At 42.3% G+C, this 26,041-nt stretch overlaps 1 protein-coding gene and 1 long non-coding RNA gene across 2 annotated transcripts; both read right to left on the bottom strand.

The window, feature by feature from the left end:
- Positions 1 to 634: 634 nt before the first annotated feature.
- Positions 635 to 8,543, bottom strand: LOC143443582 (uncharacterized). Its single transcript, XR_013112701.1, has 3 exons — positions 8,345 to 8,543; positions 5,646 to 6,128; positions 635 to 1,451 (listed from the first exon to the last, which is right to left on the bottom strand). It is a non-coding gene; the product is annotated as an uncharacterized LOC143443582 (long non-coding RNA).
- Positions 8,544 to 24,758: 16,215 nt separating this feature from the next.
- Positions 24,759 to 26,039, bottom strand: Capza3 (capping actin protein of muscle Z-line subunit alpha 3). The gene has a single exon (XM_034512532.2). It carries the CDS (start codon positions 25,861 to 25,863, stop codon positions 24,964 to 24,966), a length of 900 nt encoding a protein of 299 aa, XP_034368423.1. The 5' UTR covers positions 25,864 to 26,039; the 3' UTR covers positions 24,759 to 24,963.
- Positions 26,040 to 26,041: the final 2 nt, after the last annotated feature.

The following is a 26,041-nucleotide window of genomic DNA, read 5'->3' as shown; positions in this document are numbered from 1 at the left end:
ACGAGTAGCTTTCTCAAAATAAATAAAATGCAGAATAAATACTAATTAAATTAAAAATGAGGAAAAAATTCTTTAAACTCATTTTTGCTATTTGTATGTTCGTGATAATTGTGACTTTTCCTAGGGTTGATGTGAGTAAATTGAGTCACAGAAGGTTGTTGGTTTTTTTTTTTTCTGCCTATAACACAGTGTTTTGAAGATCACAGTAAAAAATTAAAATTAAAAAAATGTGAGAATGACTGTCAGTTTCCCAAAAGGTGACGATAAGTTAACATAAGTCCAATTTAATTGAGAAATAATTCTGACAAGAGTTCTAAAGTTAATTGAGTGGAAATCAACAACGTGGAGACTGTCAAGACCTTTCGACAAAGAACCATGACCACACCTCAAGGCTACATTTTGAAAGCATGTGTTGGGGACTTATGGGAAGGGTGACAGAAAGACGGATGAAAACAGACACAAGCAGATATAGGAAGTCAGTGTATCCATAGGGGGGCTGTGCCCACTAGTGCTGGGAATGACTGTAACCCCGAAGGCATCGTTGCTTGATGTGGGCAAGAAAACTTATTTTGATCCCAACTTCACATAAATTAACAAGGTAAAGTCCAGATAGGCGAAAGTTTAAATATACCAACACACAGATCTTAGGGGAAACATGTTTTATTTTAGATTCTGTTTGTCTCTTGACCTTACCGATAAATTGTGTAACTTCTCTGATGTTCTCTGAACCTCTCTCTCTCTCTGTCTCTCTCCCTCTCTCGCTCTTTTAGCAGATTTGCTTGCTTGAACACTTGTGAGTTTACAATTGTTGCTGTTGTTTTAGATTTCGGTAATACCACCCCCACATAAATTACCTGTCCGTCAAAGTGTGAGGATATGAGTGTTTTGCATTTTTGAATAGCTCCTCTGCTCTTAGTGGGTGATAAAATCACATCCTTGGTGTTTCCATTCAAAACTCTCCTACGAGGACTCACACAGCATCCACTCACAGGGCCGGTGAGCCTCCCAGGCAGAAGTCACCTCTGGCCGGTCTAACACGTAGGCTTCACACTGGATTCGGTAACTGCTCTGTTCTGAGAGCAGCCCACATAGTTAAAGACTGTGCTTTATTTCCACCAAGACGTGCTCTCACGAGTGCTGTACAGGAGTGGTTTGCTTCTGTTAGGGAAATAAGCCGCAATTTTCATCTTGAAAGCTCTTGGATGAGTTCTGCTTTGTGGGGTGCTTACCAGGGTTTTCTTTGCAATGGTGATACAGTCCATTTCTGTACCCAGAATGCTCCATTTCACTCTCATTACGGAAAGTGCTCCAACTCCCTTTTCTGATTCCGAAGCAACGTTTTTGTAGACTTGGTTTGATGAGTTTGGAACGTGGCAGAAACATGGGAACAGCCTTGAGAAACGACATCTGACATTTGTACTTCTGTTTCTGGTAGGACGAGAGTAAAGCAACTGTGGGTGGAGACAAATATGGAAGTAGAAACTGGTTAAAATCCTTCTGGTATATGGTGGTCAACCTCACATATCTTCTGTCAGGAGGGAACTTGAGATTATGGACTGTCAGTAGAGGAAGTCTCTGGAGAGCTCAGTGTGTGAGCATGCATGAAGGGACTAGAGTTACGGCATAGGAACTGGACAGCTTCGGTCACTTCACTGTGAGGCAATGATACTATTTAATGGCACGGTGAAGAGAGGTTAGAGACAGAACTGAAGAGGTTGAGTTCTATGATGACTTTGCTAAAGACTTGCCCCGCTGCTTTGGGGGACAGCATTTCCCTTGGTGGCCATAGCAACTACTCTAAGATGAGGAGACTGGATGAAGTCACTGTATTTTATTACGCTGGGATTTCAATATCATTTTGTGATACTGTAATGCATCTATGAGGTTTTGGCGAGTTTTAACTTGTATTTTTCTTTTGTGAATGTGTGTGTGCGCGCGCGCGCACGTGTGTGTGTGTGTGTGTGTGTGTGTGTGTGTGTGTGTGCGCTCGCGCACACGTGTGCAGGAGGGTGTTCGTTGTGTGCTCTCAGAGATCAGAGGCTAACATTTGGCTGTCTTTCTCGATTGCTCTCCTGCTTACGTTTTTGAAACAGGGTATCTCACTGAACCTGGAACTCACCAATGTGGCTGGGCAGGCTGGTCAGAGAGCTCCAGGGAGCCCATCATCTCTGCCTCCCCACTGCTGTTTACAGACATGCACTATCTATCACCACACCTTTTATGTGGGTGCTAGGGTTCAAACTCAACCTAGGTAGGAAATAGATGAAAGCGGAACGTTGTGCCTGGGATTGCAGTTCAGTGGAAGAGCCTAGCCGCAGCACATTCAGGGCTCTGAGTTCGAGTTCAGCACCAAAACGGACAAGAAAAGAAACCTATACTAACCATATAGGCTGAACCGTAAGAAACTGCCAGTCAGTGCAGTTCAGTTAATGACCAAATATTAGCAATTTCATGCAAGTTCATTTCATAACAGGAAGAGGTAGCTGTAACCACCACAGCTACACCAAGATTGTTTTCTTAAATGAATCTAGGATTTGAGGTTATAGTATTCGTGTGCATGTGCACATATGTACATGCATGTGTGTATAAATAGAGTATTACAAAAGCTAGATGCACTTCACTGAAATGTCTAACTTCCACCTCAGGTGGGAAAAATTCATTTCCTGTATTTAGCTTAGTAAGCTTACTGTAATGCTCATAATTACAGCAGTTGCTCGGAATTGACTTTTAATTAGCAGTAAGAAGCATTCACGCCAGGAAAGGGCTTAAGCCTGTAAGGAATGTTTCTCATGGTTTTCTGAATATAGAGACAGATCCAAATAAAACTCAGCACTAGTAAAAACATCAGCGTCTCTCTGTCCTGCTCTTCCTTTGTAATGCATGAATCCATTTTTGATAGGGCATGTGCTATTAAGAAAAAGTGAAATATATTAGTGGAAACATATTTCATATATGGAAATATATATATTAGGAGGTTTTGTTTTGTGTTTGTTTGTTTGCTTTTTTTGTTTTTTTTTTTTGTTACTGTGAAGAAATGTGCTACAGAATCAACTGTAAGGAGAAAAAGTTCCTTTCTTCAGCTTGTGTTTCAGTCCATGGTTGCTCAGTTCTGCAGTTTCTGGGGCCTGTGAGGAGATGATACAGGGCAGGGATTGTGTGATGAAGGGAAAGTGCGGAGAGAGATGGGGGAGGGAGGAAGAAAGAGCTAGAGCGAGAGGAGAGAAAGAGAGAGTCAGAGACAGAGACAGAGACAGAGACAGAGAGAGACAGAGAGAGTCAGTCATTTAAGGACCCACCCTCAGTGACCTGCTTGCTCCAGCTAAGACCATCCATCTCCAAATTTTTCTACCACCTCCCAGTAATCCATTAAACACGACTGTGTGGATGGACCAACCTAATGATGATTTCAGAGTCTCCTGAGCCAAACTCCCGCAAAGACCTTGCTCGCCTCTGTACACTGCTGCATTGGGAACCAGAGCTTTGGTGTAGGACCTCTGGGGAGGAGGAGGTGGTGGTGGTGGGCACGTCAAACCCGAACCATTACACCAAGCATCCTCAGAAACACTGAGGGTTCCACTGACAAATGGGTACTTAGGAATGTTTTAAAGCAGGTGATGAAATGTGATCCGAATGCCAGACAGTGACATAGCTCCTCATTCTATGGAGAGCCTGAAGATCAAAAAAGTTAATGCTGTTGATACGACTTTGCTTAGGCCTTTGGGAAAAGAGAAAAATGTTGACAAAAGTCTAACATGTTTAAGTGGAAATGAAACTCAAAATAGAATCTTAATCACCGAAGCGACTGGAACGGAGCGAATGATGGTAGCTGAAACAGTAGTTAATTTTTCAGAATGTACCACGGAATTAATTTACCCTTGCAATTTAGTTATGAAAAATAATAGTACCAAATATATAAGACCTTCTTGGTTTTAACTTATTACTCTCTGGGAGTAGATGAATGAGCAGGGTGGTTACTTTCAAACAGAGGCACTTGAGGCTTTAATTCATTAGCCATCCAAGAAGGATTAATAAATAGTTTAAATAAGCAGTGCTTTTCATATCTGCTCACTAATGAAATTTTAATTAACTATAGAACCAATTATAAGATTCGGTAGGAAATGTTGCAAGATTAATTTTTAAAATGGAAATTAAACCACTCAAGTCATTTTTCTGCCTGGTTTTCTGTAGAAAGCTGTCCTGTTCTTTTTCCTTAATGGTTTACCATCATTAATGTGAATAATGTATACTCTTCTTCAATAGTTTTCATAGTCAAATTCCTTCTTATTATTTATTTCATGTATATAAAGTTTCGTGCACATGTGTACGATAGTTTGGAAAGTATAAGGTTATGTATCACCTAATTTAGATAAATCGTTAGCCAAAAAAGAGGCCCCTTTCTATTTTACATGTACAAAAATTTTCAATGTCTCTTTATATGCCAGTTACTTAAATAGGCAGGATTCTAAAACACAAACATTTGCCTGAAATTTTTTTATTAAAATATCTTTTCTTGTAAAAAAGCTAAGCAATAAATAAGCACTACTTAAACGCTTTAAAAATAAAGTTAGCCTCCAGAGCTTCAGTATGGCATGTTCATAAACACGCGCCATCATACGTTTTTCTGATTATTCCCAGTTCCCCTCTTGATGGTCTCTTTTATCTCCCACTTTCTATTTTCATGTGGTATGTGTGTGTATGTGTGTATGTGTCTGAGTGCATGTGTATATGTGTGTGTATGTGTGTGTATATGTGTGTATGTATGTTTATGTGTGTTTATGTGTGTATATGTGTGTATATATGTGTGTATGTGGGTGTGCATGTGTGTATGTTTCTGCGTGCATGTGTATATGTGTGTGTATGTGTGTGTTTGTGTGTATGTACATTTATATATGTGTGTGTATGTGTGTGCATGTGTGTATATGTGTGTGTATGTGTGTATGTGGATGTGCATGTGTGTATGTGTGTGTATGTATGTGTGTGTATGTGTGTGCATGTGTGTATATGTGTGTGTATGTGTGGATGTGCATGTGTGTATGTGTGTATGTGTGTGTATGTGTGTGTATATGTGTGTGTATATGTGTGTGCATGTGTGTATTTGTGTATATGTGTGTGTGTATATGTGTATATGTGTGCATGTGTGTGTATGTGTGTGATATGTGTGTGTATGCGTGTGTATGTTGTTCTTCAGGGTCTGTATCCTCTGCTTCGTTTTGAGATAGGGTCTCTCACTGGCCTGGGACTCACGGAGTAGAGCAGTGAGTTCCAGGGATTCACCCTCCTGCTTCCTCAGTGTTGAGATTACAAGCATGCTCTTCTACTGTTCCAATAGAAGGGACACATTCTTACCTGAAGTTATTTCAAATGTCTGAACAGTGATGTTTCTGCTGCTGACTCCAGTAAGCTTCTTCCACCGCTTCCCTTCTTCTTCTCTCCCCTCCCATCCTATCATCCTACCTCTTCCCTTCCTCTTCCCTCCCCTCCCACCCTATCCCACCCCGCCTCCATCTATTTCATCCCTGGGTGCTATCCCACCCCATCCCTCCCGATTCTACCTCATTCCACCCCACCCTATCCATCCTGCCCCACCCTTTTCCATCCCCACATCTCTCTATTAGAAGACTAGCTCTCAGGGACAGATTTCTCACCTTATAGAAGGCAGATGGCATCAGTGTTCAGACTGGATGAGAATTATGTGTGAGTCTTACGATGTAAAGTCAAAGATAATTCTTACAGGCCTGATTTCTATATACTGCACTTTCCCCATGTCATGTCTGTAGAGAACAGCACACACTGTTCAAGAAAAGTCTCTGTTGCACGCTTCCTTTCCACAGCCTCACCTCCCACCACTTGGCTCACTAAGGTATGAGGCTATGAAAAGTTCTAGCTTCTGAGAACACCAGAGTGCTGTCAGTGTTCTGAACTTGGCCAGTGCAGCCCCGTAACAAGCATCTTCCACTGCTTTGAGTATTGTAGAAAACACCCTTCTAAAGAGAGCATGATGAGCCCGTTGGCACGTGCCTTTAATCCCAGTACTGGGGAGGTAGAGGCAGGCAGATGTCTGGGAATTTGAGGCCAGCCTGGTGTCTGCATAGTGAGTTCCAGGTCAGCCAAGGCTTCTTAGTGAGGCCCTGTCTCAAAAACAAAAACAGAACAAAACAAAACACAAATGACAACAGCAAAATAAGGTTTTAGAGGGGAAGGGGAGAGAGGATGAAGGAGAGGGGAGGAGGGGGGAGGGGAGAAGATGAGCTAGAACAAAGATTTCCAGTAAAAAACTAAGGGTTTCTTGTCAGTAATTTCCAAGGCATTCAGAAGCATGTTCACTGCTCAAGATGAAGAGTCAATGATTGAACCCAGGACTTCACGCCCTGTATGTCAAACACTTCTTTTATATGGTACTGAAATTGGAACTATTAAGGTTTTGAAGGTTGCTGCCTGCAAACTGTAGGTAAACATTTCTCTCACACAGGAGTTCATGTTTTCCTCAAGTAAACTTACTTCTAAGCCATTTCATAAGGTATTTATTCTCTCTGTTAGTTTTGAGACAGTCTTACTTTATATCCCAGGCTGCCCTGAGGACTCATGGTGATCCTCCTGACTCAGCCTTTCCAGTGCTGAGATTATAGGCTGTAGCTTCCATGTCAATTTTCATAATACATTTACTCTGTTTTTATTAATCTATAAAGTATTTAATGTTTTCTACTTCAGTTAGCAAAAAATATGCTAACTTCTAGGTGAAATAATTTCTAGCAGTTCATATAATTTCTGTCATAAAAGGCAAGGTAACTTTGGTTCTGGGTCTATTGCTGAGTTACCCAAGAAAAATGAACACCAAAGGACCATTAATCAATTGAGACTATTTTCGTGTCATCAATACCTCTAGCTGTCCATCATAGTCAAGCAAATATATTTTGCTTTTTCCAATTTGTAAGACTATGGATAAATCGTGTTATATCAGATATGAAAATGTTTAGTCTTGATGGCTTCTAGTAAATATTAAAGGCTCTGATTATTTCACAATGATTTTTATATTCCCTGTTTGATTGAGACAGGGTCTCCCATTCACCTTAAACTCACTTTACAGTAAAACATGACGTTGGGCTTCTCCTTCTCCCTTCTCTACTTTGTGATGAAATTTTGTATTTTGATGAAGATTGACCCACAGGGTTTTGTGAATGCTACCCAAGAACTATATTATCTGAGCAGCCCTGAATTTTATATTTCTAAAAGTATGCATAAATAAACACTTACTGGATGTAAACTTAAGCCTTGCCACCTCCCCCAACCCCATATTTAGCTGTTGGTTTAATAATATGGTTTGGCTTTGCACAGTTAAGGTACATAGTTGTAGGTTTTTCCTACTAGTTGAACAAGCCAACCCTGATGTTCCTGAATTTTGATGTGTTTTAAAGATATATTAAATGTAATATTATAGTACCTTTTTCTTGGTCTACTTGCATTGGATTAGATAAGACAGGAGTGAATGCATTACAGGCCTGAGTCTCAGCATGGAAGAGTCCTCTAATTTTTTTTTTCATGCTCTAAACTTAGATTATTGATTTTAACAATGGAATAAGAGTACCTTGTACAACAAGGCAGCTTTGAATATTTTTGTGGTCAGTAAAATAGAAGGGCCCTAAAAAGTTGTCATCTAACATTATTTTAGAAATACTTTTTGGGGTTAAGTCTCAGTCTCTCTCTCTCTCTCTCTCTCTCTCTCTCTCTCTCCATATAAAATACAATCGGGGGCAGAAAGATGGCTCAGTGGATAAAAAGGCGCTTGCTGCTAAACTTGATGACCAGAGTTTGGCTCCTGCAACTACTGGATGAAGAGAGAATGACCTCCTCCAAGTTGCCCTTTGACCTCCACACATGTGTGGTTGCTTGGCATGAATGTACTCCCCGCCCTCCTCCCCCCCACCACCACATGTGCACAGTAAAAGACTACAATAAAAAGTTTAAACATGCAATAGGATTTTGAAGAGCTGAGTGACATTATCATAAGAAAACTCCTCATTTGTATTCACTAAAGTGTGTGCTTTCCTTAATATGCACCGTACTTGCCTGGCAAATCCTTAAAACCCACAAGTTCTACAGAAGTCTTTAAACTTTTAAAGACAAATCTTGTAGGCCGGCACAGCCGTGCGTGTCTGTAATCCCAGCACCTGGGAAAGAGAATGTAGTGTCAATATTGAGTTAAAAATGTACTAGCAGACATACAGTTTTTCCCATTTTTTTTTTCTGAAGGTTTTAAGGATTTGTCAGGCAAAGGCTTCCACCATAGGGTACAGTGTTCTTTTTGGTGACAGCTTTAATATCTGTTTTTTTTCCTCCCTTGTTGTACCTGTTCTCTGCTAGTGGCCAAGTCACCTGGTCTTCAAGAAGGGCTGGGACGAAGGCAAAAACACCACAGCTTTAAAGATCAAAAGCCAACTTCAATATGTAAGATTCTCAGCTTTGCTGTTCCCCCTAAAGTCCCTTGAGCTCTGGTCCCAGCCAGAGCTCTGCGTCCAGAACATCAAAGTGCTCAGTGTTTTGGCCAATCTGACCCTTTGTACCTGGTGTCCCGGTACACTAGGTTTTTGTAGTTACGTCCGAGGACTATTAAAGGAACAAACCAGAACAAGCAACGAATGAAAATGTCCAGAATGTTATAATAGAGTGAGAGGCCCAACACTGAGGGGCGGAGTGTTCTGGGAAGGAGGCTTTGTCTTACACTTGGTAGGGAAGAGCACACAGGCTACAGCCAGAATGGTTTGCCAGCTATGGCTGTTTATGTCATCAGAGGGGGCTCTCAGACAGATGAACACGGAACGCTTTATCCCTGAGTCATGCTGGTTGTTTTTAGGGCACGGGGACACACAATCCAGTTTATCACGTAGGAGATAAAGAATGGGAATTCTTAATGTCACTGTCTGGCCTTGTAACCCATAAAGAAAAGGGTTGTCTATGTTTGAGGAACGAGTTGAACTGTGTATCTCGTTGAACTCAAAGCTCCTTTAACTGTGGGTCATGACCCTGGCTGGGGTTGTATAACTGAGTGTAAGAGCTATAAAAATTCTGCAAATGTCAAAGGTTTCTGAAGGCACAGAGCCCTCAATTTAATTCAACATAAACACAATAAGGTGAGGTGTCTTTGGTAGTTACTGCTCACATTGCATCATGGGGAATCAATGCAGCCTGAGGTTTGAACATGCACGTGCAGCCTCAGGTCTGAACACGCATGTGCACTTTGCACTCTGCGCATCCTCACACCACACAACACCATCATACCTGAAACTCAGCTCAGTGTAGAGATCATTGTATGTCAGGGACTGCAGTGTTTCCACTGTATGTATAAAGCTTCCTATACTTGCATAAAGTGATGTCATCATGGAGGACAAAGACTTTTAATATCTTGCTACTATCAGTCCTCGGCATGCAAGTATCGAATTAGCGTATCTCTGTGCTGTACTGTGTTTGCTAAACAAGCACTTCCATCTCATTGGTATGCAAATTGATTTTAATCTTTAATAAACGGTAGCATCATATGTATACTAAAACATTGCTTTAAAATAAGTTTGTGATTGACCGTCAGTCAACGTTTTGTTTGTATGGTATGCACCTGTACACCAGAGACCATGTAGAAGTTTTTCCGGTGGAAAGAAGTCATGAACAGATGTGCTTTAAGAAGTCTTGATTGCAGGTACCTGGGGAAATGGGTCACTGCAGAAAGCACCATAAAGGGGACAGGTTTTGGGAAACAAGGAATAAAGGCAATCAACTCATATTTTTTAGGGCTGCAGGGGTTCAGGCCAAGTTCATCACTGTCAACACCACCGTGGACTAGCAAGCTCAGGCTGAACCTGCCTGTCTCCATGACTTTCCTCTGTCACAGTCAGACAGCCTCGCAGAAGCAGCCTCTAGACAGAGCGTAGCTTACAGGCTTTTACTGGACTGTTTCTGAGACGAGCAGCCACACTCTGTTTTGTGTGGAGCTTGTTTGGGTATGATTTGGAGCTAGGAGAGAATAACTTTTTTTTTTTTTTTTAACATTTTTTAGACAATTGTGAGGAAAGAAAAATATATTGCGAACTGAGCTTTACTCCTTGTGGTTTGTGAAGGCTAAATTTATTACCCGCCTTCTTTAGAAAGATTTGTCTATTCCTGGGTACGTAGTGGGTGGAGGGACTGCAGAGACAGTCAGTCATAGCGAGGACCTAGCCAAGCCTACATGAAGCTTGGGGACTGAGCACGTTACAGAGCTGTCTTGATCTAATGTGGTGTGTGTATACACATGTCTGTACATGTATGTGTTTGTGTGTATGTGTTTATGTGCATATGGGTGTTTGCGTGCACACACACGTATATGTATGTTTGCGTGTGTGTTTGTGTACACATATGTGTGTGTTCATGTGTGTGTGTATGTGTTTGTGTGCACACATACACGTGTGTGTGTATGTGTGTGTGTGTGAGTGTTAGGACATCATGGGTTCTTCCAGTGGGGTTCCATCTGTGAGTGTGAGCTGTTAACAGAAAGGAGTGAGGTCATAAGTATGACCCCAATACAGCCCCTAGCAGCAAGGGGAGTGTTCGCTCCAGGAGGGTCTAGCAGTGGCCACTGTACCAGCTTTCTCTGGTGGCCTCTTCTGCTTTCCCACTGGGTGGTGTTTGCTGCTACTTTTGTGATTGGCTTTTCACCTGGCATTGTTCCTTGCTCAGTGGAGACGCACTTACAAACAGGAATAGTATCTTATTTCTTTTTGTGTTCCTACTGCTGAATACAGGGCCTGGCACATGGAATGGGCTCAGTGGGTATTTACTGGATGAATAAATATTCTCGCATGTATGAGACTGGAAAATAGGTAGGAATCTATCTGGAAGCTCACTGTGGAAGGCACTGAATGGCTGCTTAGAAGCACAGGTCTTATAAGCCAGACCTTGGTTTATTTCTACAAACATTTATGAATGGATTTGAAATTTGAATCCAAGAAGACTAGAATGTACAAGTTCAATCCCATGGTAGAGTCAGAAATCATGCTACAGGTGTATATGGTGGGGCATTGAGATGGCTTAGTGAGTGTGAAGGCCCTTGCCATCAAGCCTGACAGTCTAATCTTCGAGAAACACAGTGGAAGCAGAGGGCTGACTCCTGTAGGTTGCCCTTTGGTCTCACACCTGCACCGTGGCTCCCATTCCTGCAGCCACACACACACAAATGGAATCACAACAACCTTTTCAAAGTGAAGTGGTGGAGAGTGATGACCTCTGGCCTCCAAACATGTACAACTGCATGTACATGTGTACTTGTGCATGCACACACACACACACACACACACACACACACACACACACACACTATAACAGGAATTGCTCTCTGTGAAGACATCTGTCTGATAGAAAAGTGTCCCTTCAGTATGTTAGCATTGAATCATCAAGTTATGTTGCAGGATATTTAATCATTCGGTAAACCCTGAGATTGTGTTACTGTGTGACTCAGTCCTTACCACATACCTTTAATCCCTCTTGCTAGAACTCAGACATGCCCCTAGTATGCACCTTTAGTCCCAAACAATGAAGGTAAAGTTAGTTTATAGAAGGAAGCAGCCGTGTTTGAATGTGATTCCTAATGGAGTAGCAGACAAAGTGATGAATCAGAGAAAGATTTGAGGGACTAGAATGTGCCCAACTCTCAGGAGAGAGTAAAGGGAAGCAATGCAGGGGGAAAAGGACAGAGAGAGAGAGAGAGAGAGAGAGAGAGAGAGAGAGAGAGAGAGAGAGAGACTGACTTACTAGGACAGTGATAAGCTAAAGAGAGAACAAGCTAGACCCAGGTAAAAACAGAATAAGCCAGGGAATAAGAAACAAGAAGATTAGAACAAATTGTCAGTTAGTTTGAGTAGAGCAATTCAGAGTAAGCCCAGAGAAGCCAGAGTGAAACAGTCAGCTTGGAAGAGGAGTTTGAACCAGAACAGCTGAGTGGAATCAGCCAGCCAGAGATCAGAAAGAACTAGAAAGGGTGAGCTTATTTAGCAGCAAGTCTGAGGCTGAAAACATTCTAGGCCTAGATGGGATTGTACAGAGGCTAGAAGCTTCCAGGACTAGGCCTAGGTTACAGACAGAAGCAGGAAACCTCTGAGATGACAATTCCACAGGAGAATAGAAAATACTTTAACAAAAATATGAACATGGACCATTGCCTATATTGCTTTCTAAGATCCATAATTCCTAGAACATGGACATTTTCAGGACTATAACTTGTAGAAAAATTGAGAGAAAATAATTTCTGTACACTCTACATCCAGTGTTATAAAATATTGTGGGTCAAGGATTCTACTCTGCTTTACTGATGGTGCAGCTTCAGGTGTCACCATGATATACACACCTTAGGGAACTGTTTACTGTACAAATTACTTTAGGATTTTCCTCATTGCATTTCTAGGAGGATAGAGAGGAATTTTGATAGTCTGGTATGCTGTTTTTTGGTCAAACTTTATCAGCAGTTGACAAAAATGCCCCCACTAGATTAGTCTGTGTATAATCCAGTTTGACATTTCCTTGATTAAGGGTTTACATGCAAGGGCCCAGCCTACTTCAGATGGTACCACGCCTGGGTAGTGGTCCTGAGTTGTGGAAGAAAGGAGATTGAGTAACCTGTGAGAAACACATCCATGGCCTCTGCTTAAGTTCCTGCCTCAGGTTTCTGCTTGACTTTCTGCCCTGAGTTCCCTCAGTGAAGAACTGTGACCAATAACGTGAAATGAACCCCCTCAAGCTTGCTGCTGGTCATAGCGTTTGTCATGACAATAGAAACATAAACGGGACACCAGATAAAGTTCTAACTCTGGATTTGGGAATCTAACTGTAGAGGCTGGGAGGAAATCTCTTATGTTCTGCTGACACCATAAATATCTTCTCTGCTTCGTTATTCCAAATGCCCCTTGGCTCAGCCCATCAGAGCTAAATTTCAGTTGTACACTTAAAACATTCATGAGTGTGTCTTGAGTTTGGCGACCATAATGCCTGTAATATTTTCCAGCTGCTCTGAAAGAAGTTTTAGAGGAGTGTAATAGTCTGTATCCACATTCTTGGGTTGGTTATAAATTGGTTATGTAATACTAAGTCGCATGGTGTCTGGTTGGAAACTGGAAGGCCCTTGGGGAGTGTGTGATTTGTAGTAAAGGATACCAAAGCATCTACAATACCCACTGAAAAATGTCAACCCCTTTCCCAGTTGTCGTCATTTCCCGGAAAAAAAAATCTGACTAACAATTTTACAGTTAATTTCTTCCAGTGCAGCACTTGGTGAAAACAAGAAATGGATTTTATTCTTGTGGCTTTGCTGCTCCCGGCACATTCATACATTCATTGAACTATCACAAGTGGAAATTAAAAAAAAAAAAAAAAAAAAAAAAAAAAAAAAAAAAAAAAAAAAGAATAGTTCAGCAGCTTCTCTCTGCTAATGTTCTTCAGCATCCGGATAGACATGAGAGAGGAGTTGAAAGTGATAGTGTGGGGAACTGGACACAGAAGAAACACACGTGTACCTCTCTGAAGCACCTCTGAGAAAGGAAACTCGTTATAATTTTGAGGGAGCCCCAGATAAAGCTATGCTAGACCCTCTTGATCGGGTTTTCAGAATCTCTGGGCCCACTGAAAAATACTAGAGTTTGGAAGTTTACCTGTTAGGACTGCACACTCCTTACAGGTCTCAGTGTCCCTTAGCATCTTCTAGTCAATGGCCTGGGAGCAGCGCCAGCACCTGAAGCTCTACTTCACTTCAAGCCGAGACAGGGAAGAGCAATTCCTTCCCTTTCGGTTGGGGCTGGTTTGGAGGACTTCCGTGTCAGGCATGCGAGAAGCATCTTTGTCTTTACCTTTTTCTCAGTGTCTGCTCTCCTGCCGCAGACTTCTCACTCACGGTGTGAGTCAGAGATGATGTAGGCAGAAAGACTGGGGACAGTGTGTGTGGTGGGAAAGGGGCCGTTCAGTTCATCTTAAGTTCCTGCTGCTGCCAAATAAGGAAAACCATGCTTGCTTTATTTTTTCTTCTATATTCATTCTGGCGCGCGCGCGCGTGCGCGTGCGCGTGCGCGTGCGCGTGCGCGTGCGTGTGTGTGTGTGTGTGTGTGTGTGTGTGTGAATGTTTGTATGTGTGTGTGCACCTGTGTGAGTGTATGAGTGTATGTGTGCAACTGTGTGGGTGTATGTGTATTTGTGTGTGTGTGCAATTGTGTGAGTCTATACATATATGTGTGTTTGTATTGTGTGTACACCTATGTGAGCGTATGTGTGTGTGTGTTTGTATGTAAATGTGCACCTGTGTTAGTCTGTGTATGTATGTTTTTGTTTATGAGTGTGAGTGAGTGCGTGTCTGTGTGTGTGTATGTGTGTTTGTGTGAGTGCGTATCTCTGTGTGTATTTGTATATGTGTGTGAATGTGCATGTGTGTGATTTTGTGTGTGTATGTATTTGTGTGTGTATGTATATGTGTATGTGAGTGTGTGTTTGTGTATATGTGTGTGTATGTGTATGTGAATGAGCATGTGTGTGTGAGCACTTGTGTGAGTGTGCGTTTATGTGTGTGCATTTGTGTACATCTGTGTTCTGGGGATTAAGCTCAGCTTGTTGGGTTCTACCCACTGAGCCGTCTTACAGACCCTCCATCTCATTTTTTTTTTTTTTGAGACAGGCCTCTTACTGAGCCAGGGACTCAGTGGTGTGGGTAGACCATCAGGCCAGCAACCCCCAGGGATCCTCCTGTCTCTGCTTCCTCAGTACTGAGATTGTAGGAATGTACCACACACAGCTTTTACTGGGGCATCAGGGATGGAACTTGGGTCTTCACGCTGTGGGCTTTCCAGGCTTGCCACCTCCTGCCTCTGTCTGCCTTGCTACGTTTTCAGGACCATAGTTTCAGACTGTGTTCTGGCTTCTCTTCTCTTATTTTAACCACGTACTTATTTTCTCTCTGGCCCTCATAGCTCACCTACTTTCTTCTCATCTGTATATATTTAATGATATTAAGCATTGGGTGTGAAAATAATTGATGAAGTGAGAATAGGGAATATTAACTAAATATTGGGGGGCTGGAGCAAGGGCCTAGGGATTTAGAGGCCTTGTTGCTATTGCAGAGGACAGGAGTTCAGTTCCCAGGACTTATAACAGCCTGCAACTCCAATGCCAGCTCCAGTACCCTCTTTGGGCTCCTATGGAGACATTTGTGCGTGTCCAGTGCACACTCACACACATCACACACAAAGAAAGACTATATAAATGGATGTACACACACACACACACACACACACACACACACACATTGGGATGCTGTTTGGCAAACATGCTAAAAGCACATAGCGGTCATAGTATTTTTCCCTCTTCAGCAGTGACATTCCACAATCTCATACCCTCACCAGGCTTGCCAGCTGCAGGGGGATATCTGTGATGACACTCCAGGCCCTTCTACATCCACCTGCGGTGCGTATATCAGTCTCATTGCTGTGTGATTGAGGTCCTAGTGCTCCGAAGTCTGATGACAACAGTGTTACATGCCAACCAGTTAAGACACTCAGACCACCACTGTCCCCGAAGCAGAGGACACGCGAATGCTGTTGGTACCACAGATCACATTCTGGGAGTGGAAAAACCCAATCTGTTCAATTAGCAAATCTCATCCACACTCTAAATTCTTTATTCCTATGAGGATAGAGCATGAACGCAGTGTTCAAAAGGAGTGCTGTACGTCTTCTAAAATAAGAATGAACGTGGCTAGAGAGATAATAACTGTATGTTGAAAGTTAAATTTATGTAACAAAATTAATTCAGGAAAGTTGTTGTATTTATAACCTAGAAGAGCAAATTGTTTTCGGTAGATGTAAAATGAACGATATGTACAAAAATTTACCCAAAAAGCTGTCAAAAGCACTTTTTAATATATCACAACAAGATATGTGCTTATGTGTCTTATACACGTGTGTGTGTGTGTGTGTGTGTGTGTGTGTGTGTGTGTGTGTATGTGTGTGTAGTACATGCACCTACCCCTTAAGACAGAAGCAGCTAGGCCTTGCAGCCTGAAGAAATGAGGCCACAGCTCCCTGCAGCTCTTCCTGGGATAGAGGTCCAGGAATCTGTGCTGTGGCCTAACAAGAGCTCCCAATTCATGGTCCTAACCAGTACGTGGTGACTCTGTGCTTCTTGTCATGCGCTATGTTGAAACAAATCAAGCTACCTCCAACTTCCTGCCAGGCTCCCCAGCATCTTAATAAAAGTCAGTCTGACATTTCCTTTACTCTTGAGATTGATCGGGGGATTGCCACAGACATGGGTCTTCTGGCCTCTCTCCTGCCACCCTCTCAGGGTGGTTTTCTCTCTCCCTAGCCTTCTGTCTCCCCATATCACTGTTAATGAAGCATTTAAGGCCCTGCCTGGTGGTTTTTAATATATTACACTGTTTCTATCAAATGATCTCCCCTCCCCTAATAAATATCTAGAGGAATTCTGTCAGCTTCCTTTTCCAAGGCTGACTGCTGCTGGATTGTCATTATTCCTTCATTATTATCATCATCATGACCTGGTGTAGAGACTTGGCTCTTTAGCATCTGATGGCTTCCCCTTCAGCCAGACCTGAGGACCTGAATTCTTTCACGTTTCCTGTTTTGTTACCTCTCTTTGCAGTCCCATGAGTTTGTCCCTATGCCTTTCTTTTTTTTTTTTTTTTAAATCATACCTTTTAAATTTCCAATTTGTCATATTTTGTGTTGAGGTCTGCAGTTAAGACAGATGTCTTGTCAGTAGACAAGACTCCTTAAGGGATCCATGAACACTTGGTGATGATAAAGACATCAGAAGAATGTACCTGGCAGGAAAAATCTTGAAAATTCTAGGCTATGCTTGGGATAAAGATATCAGAAAGTTAGAATCCTGGAAGGTGGAGCTTGAGCCGTTCTCTTTCTTTTGTATTTTTATTTATCAACCATTTATACTCACCCAACATCACCTAGATGCTCCAGGCTTACAGCTGTGCAAGGGTCTCATTCTAGTGGTGCATGGGATGGAAAAATTTGCTGTTGATGAAGTCATGCAAATGTAGTAATCATTAGAATAAAGACTTGAACTCATGTGACTGGACACACAGTCTCATAGATTTTGGCTCCATTGCTGATAAATTAAAGATTCTTCTTTATTAAGAAAAAAACAGGAAGATATGTACACCTAGATTAAGACAAACAGGTCCCATGCTTAGTTAGAAATGCATCTTGCTAGAATCTAGGGCTGGAGAAAGTGTGTTTGAAAAGGTGATCAGGCCTGGCATCTTAAAAAAGATGCTGGAAGCCCAGGGAAGCCAGTGTGGTCCCTGGAGTGATAAAGTTGCAGAGATCTCAGACCTGGAAGGCTAAGGGGATTTGGAATGTACTCCCCAGTCAGCAAATGTTACAAAGAGGTGTTTAATCAAGATTGTGAGTAAATCAGCAGGTAATCAGCAAAGGTTTATGAAAGCTAATTGAGAAGAACTTTGCAGAACACGAAATTAAAGTAGGCCAATTAGAAAACTCATTAAGTGGGAAGTCACAAGCTTTATTAATAAGTTGGCAAAGAAAAGGAATAAGCAAAGCACTTACAGAGATAGAAATCCAATAACTGACGATTCCTTAGGAAAGGCAGAAATAAGCCTACCTATCGTCTTCACCCAGAGTTACTGACAAGAAAACGCTTCCAAGAGAGTGCTTGAAGGAGAGAGAGAGGGATGGATTTGGGGCAAGGGGTGGGAGTGAGAGCAAGAGAAAGAGGGTTTTGTCTCCTTTGTTAAAGATCAAGTGACCATAGGTGTGTGGTTCATTTCTGGCTCTTCAGTTCTATTCCACTGATCTTGCTGCCCGTCTCTGTATCAATACCATGCAGTTTTTTCCATCACTATTGCTCTGTAGTACAGCTTGAGGTCAGGGATGGTGATTCCAAATGAATTTGCAAATTGCTCTTTCTAACACTATCAGGAATTGAGTTGGAATTTTGATGGGGATTGCATTGAATCTGTAAATTGCTTCCAGCAAGATGGCCATTTTTTTTTCTATATTAATCCTGCCAATTCATGAGCATGGGAGATCTTTCCATCTTCTGAAGTCTTCTTCGATTTCTTTCTTCAGAGATTTGAAGTTCTCGTCATAAAGATCTTTCATCTGCTTGGTTAGAACATATCAAGGTATTTTATATTATTTGTGACTATTGTTAAAGGTGTCATTTCCCTAATTTCTTTCTCAGAAACCAGTGAAAATAAGACAGCATTTTCAACAAATGGTGCTGGTTCAACTGGTGGTCACATGTAAAAGAATGCAAACTGATTCATTCTTATCTCCTTGTACAAAGCTCAAGTCTAAGTGGATCAAGGACCTCTACCTAAAACCAGAAACACTGAAACTAATAGAAGAGAAAGTGGGGAAGAGCCTCGAACACACGGGCACAGGGAAAATTTCCTGAACAGAACACCAATGGCTTATGCTCTAAGATCAAGAATCGACAAACAGGACCTCATAAAATTGCAAAGCTTCTGTAAGGCAAAGCACACTGTCAATAAGACAAAACAGCAACCAGCAGATGGGGAAAAGATCTTTACCAATCCTACATTTGATAGAGGGTTAATATCCAATAAATAAAAAGAACTCAAAGTCTTAGACTCCAGAGAATCAAATAACCCTATTAAAAATGGGGTACAGAGCTAAACAGAGAATTCTCAACTGAGGAATATCGAATGGCCAAGAAGCACCTAAAGAAATGTTCAATATTCTTAGTCATCAGGGAAATGCAAACCAAAACAACTCTGAGGTTTCACCTCACACCAGTCAGAATGGCTAAGATCAAAAACTCAGGTGACAGCAGATGCTGGTGAGGATGTGGAGAAAGAGGAACACTCCTCCATTGCTGGTGGGGTTGCAAGCTGATATGACAACTCTGAAAATCAGTCTGGAGTTTCCTCAGAAAATTGGACATAGTATTACCTGAGGACTCAGTTATACCGCTCCTGGGCCTATACCCAAAAGATGCTCCAACATATAACAAAGACATATGCTCCACTATGTTCATAGCAGCCTTAATTTATAATAGTCAGAAGCTGGAAAGAACCCAGATGCCCTTCAACAGAGGAATGGATACAGAAAATGTGGTACATTTACATAACTCATCTATCAAAAACAATGAATTCATGAAATTCTTAGGCAAATGGATGGAACTAGAAAATACCATCCTGAGTGAGGAAACCCAATCATAAAAGAACACACATGATATGCACTCACTGATAGTGGGTATTAGCCCCAAAGCTCACAATACCCAAGATACAATTCACAGACCACATGAAGCTCAAGAAGAAGGAAGAACAAAGTGTGGATGTTTTGATCCTTCTCTGAAGGAAAAACAAAATACTCACAGGAGGAAATACGGAGACAAAGTGTGGAGCAGAGACTTAAGGAAAGGTCATCCAGAGACTGCCCCACCTGGGGATCCATCCCATATACAGTCACCAAACCCAAACACTATTGTGGATGCTAAGAAATGCTTGCTGACAAGAGTCTGATGAAAGGCTATGCCAGAGCCTGACAAATACAGAGGTGGATGCTCGCAGCCAATTATTGGTCTGAGCACAGGGTCCCCAATGGAGGAGTTAGAGAAAGGACTGAAAAACCTAAGAAACGTTTCAACTCCATAAGAAAAACAACAATATCAACCATCCAGACCCTACGCCACCGCCCCCCCCTTGAACTCTCAGGGACTAAACCACCAACCAAGGAGTACACATGGAATGACCCATGGCTCCAGCTGCATACGTAGCAGAGGATGGCCTTGTCTAGCATCAATGGGAGGAGGGACCCTTGGTCCTGTGAAGGCTCGATGCCTCAGTGTAGGAAATGCCATGGCGGTGAGGTGGGAGTGGGTGGGTGGGTGAGGGAACACCCTCATAGAAGTAGGGGGGATAGGATAAGGCATTTCCAGGGAGAAACCCAGAAAGGGGATAACATTTGAAATGTAAAGAAAATATCCAGTAAAAGAAAAAGAGGGAGAGATGAAAACAGCTAGTAGGTACAGTTTCCTGGCCATGCCAGACACCTTATAAATTTTCCATAAGGAAATGCCCTTGGTGTTGATGTGGTGTAAGCTACATACATTTTAAAGGTTTTATACCATATTGCTTTAAATACTCAATATTGATTATGCAAACCTCTGTGGTTGCTCAGATGCTCCCCCTCCCTTCTCCTCTCCTTCCCCTTTTCCCTCTCTTCCTCCCTCCCTCCCACTCTCCCTTCTACCTTCCGTTTTCCTTTCTTCCTTCCTTTGTGTTTTTGTGAGATAGAAATCATGTAGCCCAGGCTGGTCTCAGTTTCACTATACAGCCGAGGATGGCCTTGAACACCTGATCCTTTTGCTTCCAACTCCCAAGTGTTGGGATTATAGGTGTGCTCCATTAGGCCCAGCTAGGCACGTTCTCAGTGTGACTGAGGGATTATAGAATTGCTAAAAATGTGTCTGCAGAGTGTTTGTAAATATGCAGCATAAGTGTTAATTCCCATGTGTCTTTTAATATGAGACTTTGGGTAATTTTTCTTGAGGGAAATAACTCAAAGTATGGAAAATATATCCACTCATTGTAGGCTAACTCCTAGCAGGAGAAATTCTAAAAACTTAAATTATATATGAGGAAAGAATGGCTGTCTTGTTATGGTACATTTATAGTATAAATAACATATAAATAATTAAATTTATATGCTCAAGAAATTTTGAATGATATGGGACAATGTTTATGATACATGCATTATGTAAAAAAGTATCAAACATAAATTTTCATTGTATATATCCACAATATTGAAAATTTTACAAAATTGGATGGAGAAAAGTAGATCAACACTTTACATCTTAAGAACTCTCCACATGTGACAGATATTTAGAAAGAACATTTTTTTATTTAATGTTTTTTGGTTTGCTTTTGACTTCATTTAGGCCAGGCTGGACTTGAATTTGTGATCCTCCTGTCTGGGCCTTGTGAATGCTGGGATTACAAATGCAGCTAGTAATATTATTGTCCAGGCTGGATATTAGAGTGCATGATCATTTGTACTGATCACTAACTTCACCAGATCTATCTTCAACTGGAAAGGAAGTCCCCGGACTTAGCAGTGAGGAGTTATCTAGACTAGGACAGCCCCTGGGGAGGCTTGGGAAGGACTTGCAGGATAGAGTTAATAGGAATGTGAAGACCTACTGTGAATATCCCAATCCTTGGGAGTGGATTCAGATGGTACACAAAGGGGAGATAGGCTGAGCAAGGGGGCTCACTGCCCTTTAGTGTCTGACAGTGGATGCAGGAGGACCTAGCTCCTGCCACTGCACTTCCCTGCCATGATGGATCACACTCTCAGACTATTAGACACAATAAGGCCACCTTGTTTGTAACTTGCTTTGGTCTTGGTGTTTTATCATAGTAGCAAGAAAAGTAATAAGATAGATGGGAAGCAAACTGTCTCTGTAATTTCCCCATAAACTCTTGGGTCCTGTTCTGGAATGATCTAGAAAGTCACTTTTACACCTGTAGCCATGAACTACATCATATTTTTATTAAAGGGGTTATCTGATAGCTTCATTTCAGTTCAGGAGAACAGCTTTATTTTCTACTTTATTTGAGAACTCCCCCCCCCCCTTTAACATAATAGATGAAATCTTGGCTTTGGTCCACATGCAGTGAGTAGTAGAGATGGCTTTTTACTGGGCAATGTATTTTGGGGAAGTGATTTTAAATAAATAGAAATTAGGCATGCTGTTTAAAGATCACAGCAATATTTCTTAAAACGTGGTTCTGATAGGTAGACTTTGTATCAGAGATACCTCTGATATTTGTTTTAAAATGTAGCTATCCTAGGCTGGGGGCTGTAGCTCAGTAATAGAGGGCCAATGGTCTTTGGTTTAATACCTAAAATGAGAGAGGACACACACACACACACACACACACACACACACACACACACACACACAGAGAGAGAGAGAGAGAGAGAGAGAGAGAGAGAGAGAGAGAGAGAGAAGAATGTGTGTGTGTGTGTGAGAGAGAGAGAGAAAGAGAGAGAGAGAGAGAGAGAGAGAGAGAGAGAGAGAGAGAGAGAGAGAGAGAGAAAGACATACCCAAAGTATTCTCTAATCAAACTAAAGTGCCCAGGGTGAGGAAATGGTTCAGCAGGTAAAGTGCTTGCTCTGCAAGCATGAGGACAGGAGTTCAAATCCCCAGCACCTGAGGAAAAGAAGCTGGCATGGCCATCTATCTGTAAGTGCTGTGTAGAGACAAGAGAATCATGGGAACTCATTGGCCAGACAGTTTAGCCATGTTCTGGGGCCGAGAGTACAATGAGACACTCTCAGAAAAATAAGATAAAAGAAGACACCCAACATGGACATGCTGCTTCCACACGCACATGTATACCAACCCCGACTCTCGCAAGCACAGACATGTAAACACCATATACACACAGATGTAAATAATAAATAATAATTCACCAGTTCTTGGGGAAGATACACAGTTTAGAAATTCCTGCAGGGATCCTGTTGCCCTAATGTGCACGAGACAAAACCCGATCTTTTTTTTGTGCTCAAGAACCGCAGCACAGTTCTCTTCAGATCAATCAGGATTGGAGGATGAGGCCTAGTGACTCCTTCCCATAATCTCGTTCTCCATTTCAGGTGGAATTTACTGAAAGAGCAGTGGGTAACTGCAACCAGGATGAGTTAGGCAGCAGCAGATCCCTTTTCTGGGCCATCTCTCTGTGCTGTGCTTGCCCACAGAACTATTCAGCCGAGCCCACCACTCCTGTGTGCTACTTGGTTTTCTCATTGCTGTGATCAAATGCCAAGCAGAAACAACACAGAAGAGGAAGGGTTTCCCTTGGTCCAACGGCTTCAGAGAGCTCAGGTCGTGGGGCTTTTGGTGTTTAGACAGATGTCATGATGGATGGGTGCACGTGGGAGAGGGGACTGTCACCTCATGTAGACATCAAGCAAAAAGGAACTAGATGAGAGTTTCAATCTTCAAAAGCATGTCCACAGTGACCTGCTCCTTCTGAGTAGGCTAAACTTCTCTAGAAGTTCCCAGAAACTACCCCAAATAGTGGCATCAATTAAAAACTAAGCATTCAAAACTTTGCCTTGGCATGGGAGGGGAACATCTCATCCCATCCTCAAATCATCACATGATGATTCACCAAGCCTCCCCAGACAGCTGCTCCAGGGAGGATGATCTTTGGTCATCTACAGCAGTCACTGTGCATGCTGAATTGTTTTCTCTAGGCTAGTGGCTGCAGAGGCCTCCAGGGGTCATGAATGTATAGTGTTTATGAGCAGGATTAACATCCTTATAAAAGAGGTTCTGGAGAACTACCTTGTTTCCTTCCAAGGTGTGCTATATAAAAAGAGCCACTGCCCATGAGGAAGCAGGCATTGTCTCAGTTTGCATCTTGGTCTTGGATTTTCCAGCTTCAGACTGGTGAGTGTTAATTTTCTAATATCAGCGACTGACTCATTTAATGGTAATGTTTTTTGTTTGTTTGTAGTCTTTGTATTTTATTTATTTCATTTAGTGTGAATGGAGTTGGGGAGAAGGGTTTCTGTGGAGGTGAGAGGACGACTTGTGGGTGCCGAATTTTTCCACCATGTATGTCCTTGTTGGAGCTCAGGTCTAGATATGGTAGCAGGGAACTTTAAATGCCCGGGCATCTCACAGACCCACACCCTCCAATATTTTATTGTAGCATCCTGAACACATTAAGATGTTGTATGTCTTGATGAACTGAACAACCTGAAACCTTTTACATTATTAATGTAAAATGGGGATAATACCAGAACCAGACAGATGGTAAAATATTGCTTGTAAAACATTTAGTATGAAGTTTGCTATGAAGCAAGCATTAGACAGGTTTATAGGAATGACTTTATGTTGGCTCAGCTACACAAGGTTTCTAGACCTTGCTATTCTAGAAGTCCAGAGATTCACATCCTCCAGGAAGGGAATGGGGATGGAGCAGGAGGGAGGTGGAAGCAATTTTGCAAATTCCCTTCATTTTTATTTTATGTGTCTGTGTTTTATGTTTGTATGTGTAGGCAGTGCTGTGCACTATGCAACGCAAGGAGCACTGGGACTGGAGTTACAGGCAACTGTGAGTCACTATGTGGGTGCTGAGAATTGAACCCACCTCCCACGGAAGAACAGCCAGTACTCTTAGCTACTGAGTCACCTCTCTAGCACCCTGACTGAGAGATTTGATATTAGCTGCTTTCATAGAATATCCAAACCCAATGTCCATTATTAAGGTTCACCCAACTCTGGTTGATCTCAAACTGTATAGAATAATGTGAACTAGCATTTGCAGGGCGGTGTGCATACCTACTCAGTTCCAAAGTGAGGCTGAACTCACACACATGCAGGTAGGTACACAGGCATACAGGTGCACAGAGACACACTCACACAGACACAGAGACACACACAAACACACCCCACATCAACACAGACATTGAGATACACACAGATACACCCCTATACCAACACAGACACACTCACAGACACACCTCACACCAATACAGACACAGAACCAGGCGCGTGTGTGCACACACACACACACACACACACACACACACACACACACACACAGAGAGAGAGAGAGAGAGACACACAAACACAGAAACATACACAGGAGTCATATAGACGTCATGGCCACCTCCTAAATTATTTTAGGCTCTAATAAAAACCTCTTGAATTTGTGACGGTTAACATTGCGAAATGTATTTACCCTTTTTGCCATGTTGGTGAATACTGACTGTATAACATGCTTTCTTATCCTTCCCCCTCTTCAAACTGTCATAAGACTAAAGACAGGCTTGTTACTAGTCCAGGAGCTTCTCAACTCTATCCAAGCACTTACTCCCCAGAAAACACTTTAGCTTGAGACGATAATCAGGAGCAGCAACCTTTTATATTATCCAGTTGCACAACACACTTCTGGAGTAAATCACGTATCCTAACTTGGGGTACATCACCAGATTCAAGTCCGAGAGGATCCGTTGCCAGTCAATCAAAGTGCGTGTCACTGGAAGATCCCTCCGTAATATTTTTCTCAGGGCTTCGTTCGACAACTCCTGGAGCTCTTCTACGACAGCAGCTTGAAATTTATTCTCTTGTTCTTCCACAAGCCTGGCAAAGCTGAGAGCCAACTGGGCTTGATTGACCACCTCCAGGCTCTCCTTTAGATCCTTGGAGACTTCGATATGAAGGTTGACACATCTGAAATAGTGAGCTTGTACAAAAATTCTTCCTGTTACTTGGGTTAGAAACGGGTTTACCTGGAAGATCCACTTAGACTTCCAAAGACCGTTCCAACACTCTCCATTGTCATAGCTGTGGTCTTCAATGCAAGCTATTAAGAATTCTTTGCTTTTGACTGTTTTTCTCAGCACATTGCAGTTTCCATTTGGGAAGTGATCATTCACGTAGAGTTTCAAGGCGCACATCACGACGGATCTCAGGTACTCCGTCTCATTGCGAATGATTCCATGGCTTTGGATGTCTCTCAGCTGATTCTGGAGCAGGTCAAACCTGAAAGAAAGTTTGCTCTGGTAGTCAAAGAACCGGAAGTCACCCATCACATTGTGGTGAGACAGGAGGACTGGATTGCCATCGATGCAGAGTGGGACACAGTATTTTTGGCAGTGCTGATGACCTGCGCACTCACCCTGATGGTGCATGAGCTTCTCATCTCGGATAAGCAGACAGAGATCGTCAAAGGCATTCACAAATTCCCCAGGAGGAGCCTGGATCAAGAGTCTGTGGATGACCTTCTCCTTCTCCTTCCTACTCAAGACGCTGAGTGACATGTCTAGCTGCAGCAGAAGCAAAGCTTCTGAAATGAAGGGTGCTCACAGGGTGAGAAAGGGGTCCATGGGATACCTTGCCCATTCAAGGTGTTAATCATTCAAGCTTTAGAGCAGTATGTTGGACCATGAAGAAGGGCAGTCAGGCAAGCTCTGCATATCCTGGTGATGTCACAGAGAA

Source organism: Arvicanthis niloticus, chromosome 9, assembly GCF_011762505.2.
Source record: "Arvicanthis niloticus isolate mArvNil1 chromosome 9, mArvNil1.pat.X, whole genome shotgun sequence".
NCBI classification, from domain to species: Eukaryota; Metazoa; Chordata; class Mammalia; order Rodentia; family Muridae; genus Arvicanthis; species Arvicanthis niloticus.
The sequence above is the reverse complement of the archived record's forward strand: the minus strand, read 5'-3'. Positions and strand labels throughout refer to the sequence as shown.

Excerpts from the sequence above, each read along its gene's own strand:
- Capza3 (XM_034512532.2), bottom strand. The coding sequence starts at position 25,863 with ATGTCACTCAGCGTCTTGAGTAGGAAGGAGAAGGAGAAGGTCATCCAC.